Source organism: Physeter macrocephalus, chromosome 16 (assembly GCF_002837175.3).
Source record: "Physeter macrocephalus isolate SW-GA chromosome 16, ASM283717v5, whole genome shotgun sequence".
Lineage (NCBI taxonomy): Eukaryota > Metazoa > Chordata > Mammalia > Artiodactyla > Physeteridae > Physeter > Physeter macrocephalus.
In genome coordinates, this window is record NC_041229.1 from 24,507,049 (window position 1) to 24,507,634 (window position 586).

The 586-nt window shown below is 40.8% G+C and overlaps 1 protein-coding gene across 8 annotated transcripts in view; it reads left to right on the forward strand.

Annotated features, from left to right (window-relative positions):
- Nucleotides 1–122: 122 nt before the first annotated feature.
- Nucleotides 123–586, forward strand: part of LOC102991654 (sarcolipin) — a 104,375-nt gene continuing 103,911 nt past the window's right edge. For 7 of the 8 annotated variants that reach the window (XM_055091593.1, XM_055091594.1, XM_055091595.1 and 4 more), the window contains exon 1: nucleotides 123–277. In XM_055091593.1, the coding sequence (XP_054947568.1) occupies nucleotides 133–277 (145 nt within the window). In that variant the 5' untranslated portion in view covers nucleotides 123–132. The remainder of the gene's footprint in view (nucleotides 278–586) is intronic. The other variant, XM_055091597.1, reaches the window with a different exon arrangement.

A 586-nucleotide genomic window follows, 5' to 3' on the forward strand; every position in this document is an offset into this window, starting at 1 on the left:
TGTGTGTGTGTGTGTGTGTGTGTGTGTGTGTGTGTGTGTGTGTGTGTGTGAAAGATATAACTTACTTGCCAGTTCCTCTGATTTCCTCCTTTATTTTCTAGGAATATTTTGAAAACAATTGCCCTGGGTCAGATGTTGTCCTTGTGTATATGTGGGACAGCCATCACCAGCCAGTATTTGGCAGAAAGATACAAAGTGAATACCCCCATGCTTCAGAGTTTTATCAACTATTGCTTGCTGTTTCTAATTTATACAGTGATGCTGGCATTTCAATCAGGTATGTCAAATGTTGGAATTACCTTTTCAACAAATTACCTTCATAAAAATTTTTGGCTCTTGACGTTCAAAAAATAAAATATGGGGCAAAACCAAGAACAGGAAACTACTGCTGTTTTTATAAAAGTTATTAGAAAAGTATGACACGTTTGAATTCTATGAAATTGGAGACTAGGGATTTGTGTATAACTCTTTGAAATTGTTGATTAAAATAAGTAGCACCAGGGGCTTCCCTGGTGGCGCAGTGGTTGGGAGTCCGCCTGCCGATGCAGGGCACACGGGTTCGTGCCCCGGTCTGGGAGGATCCCAC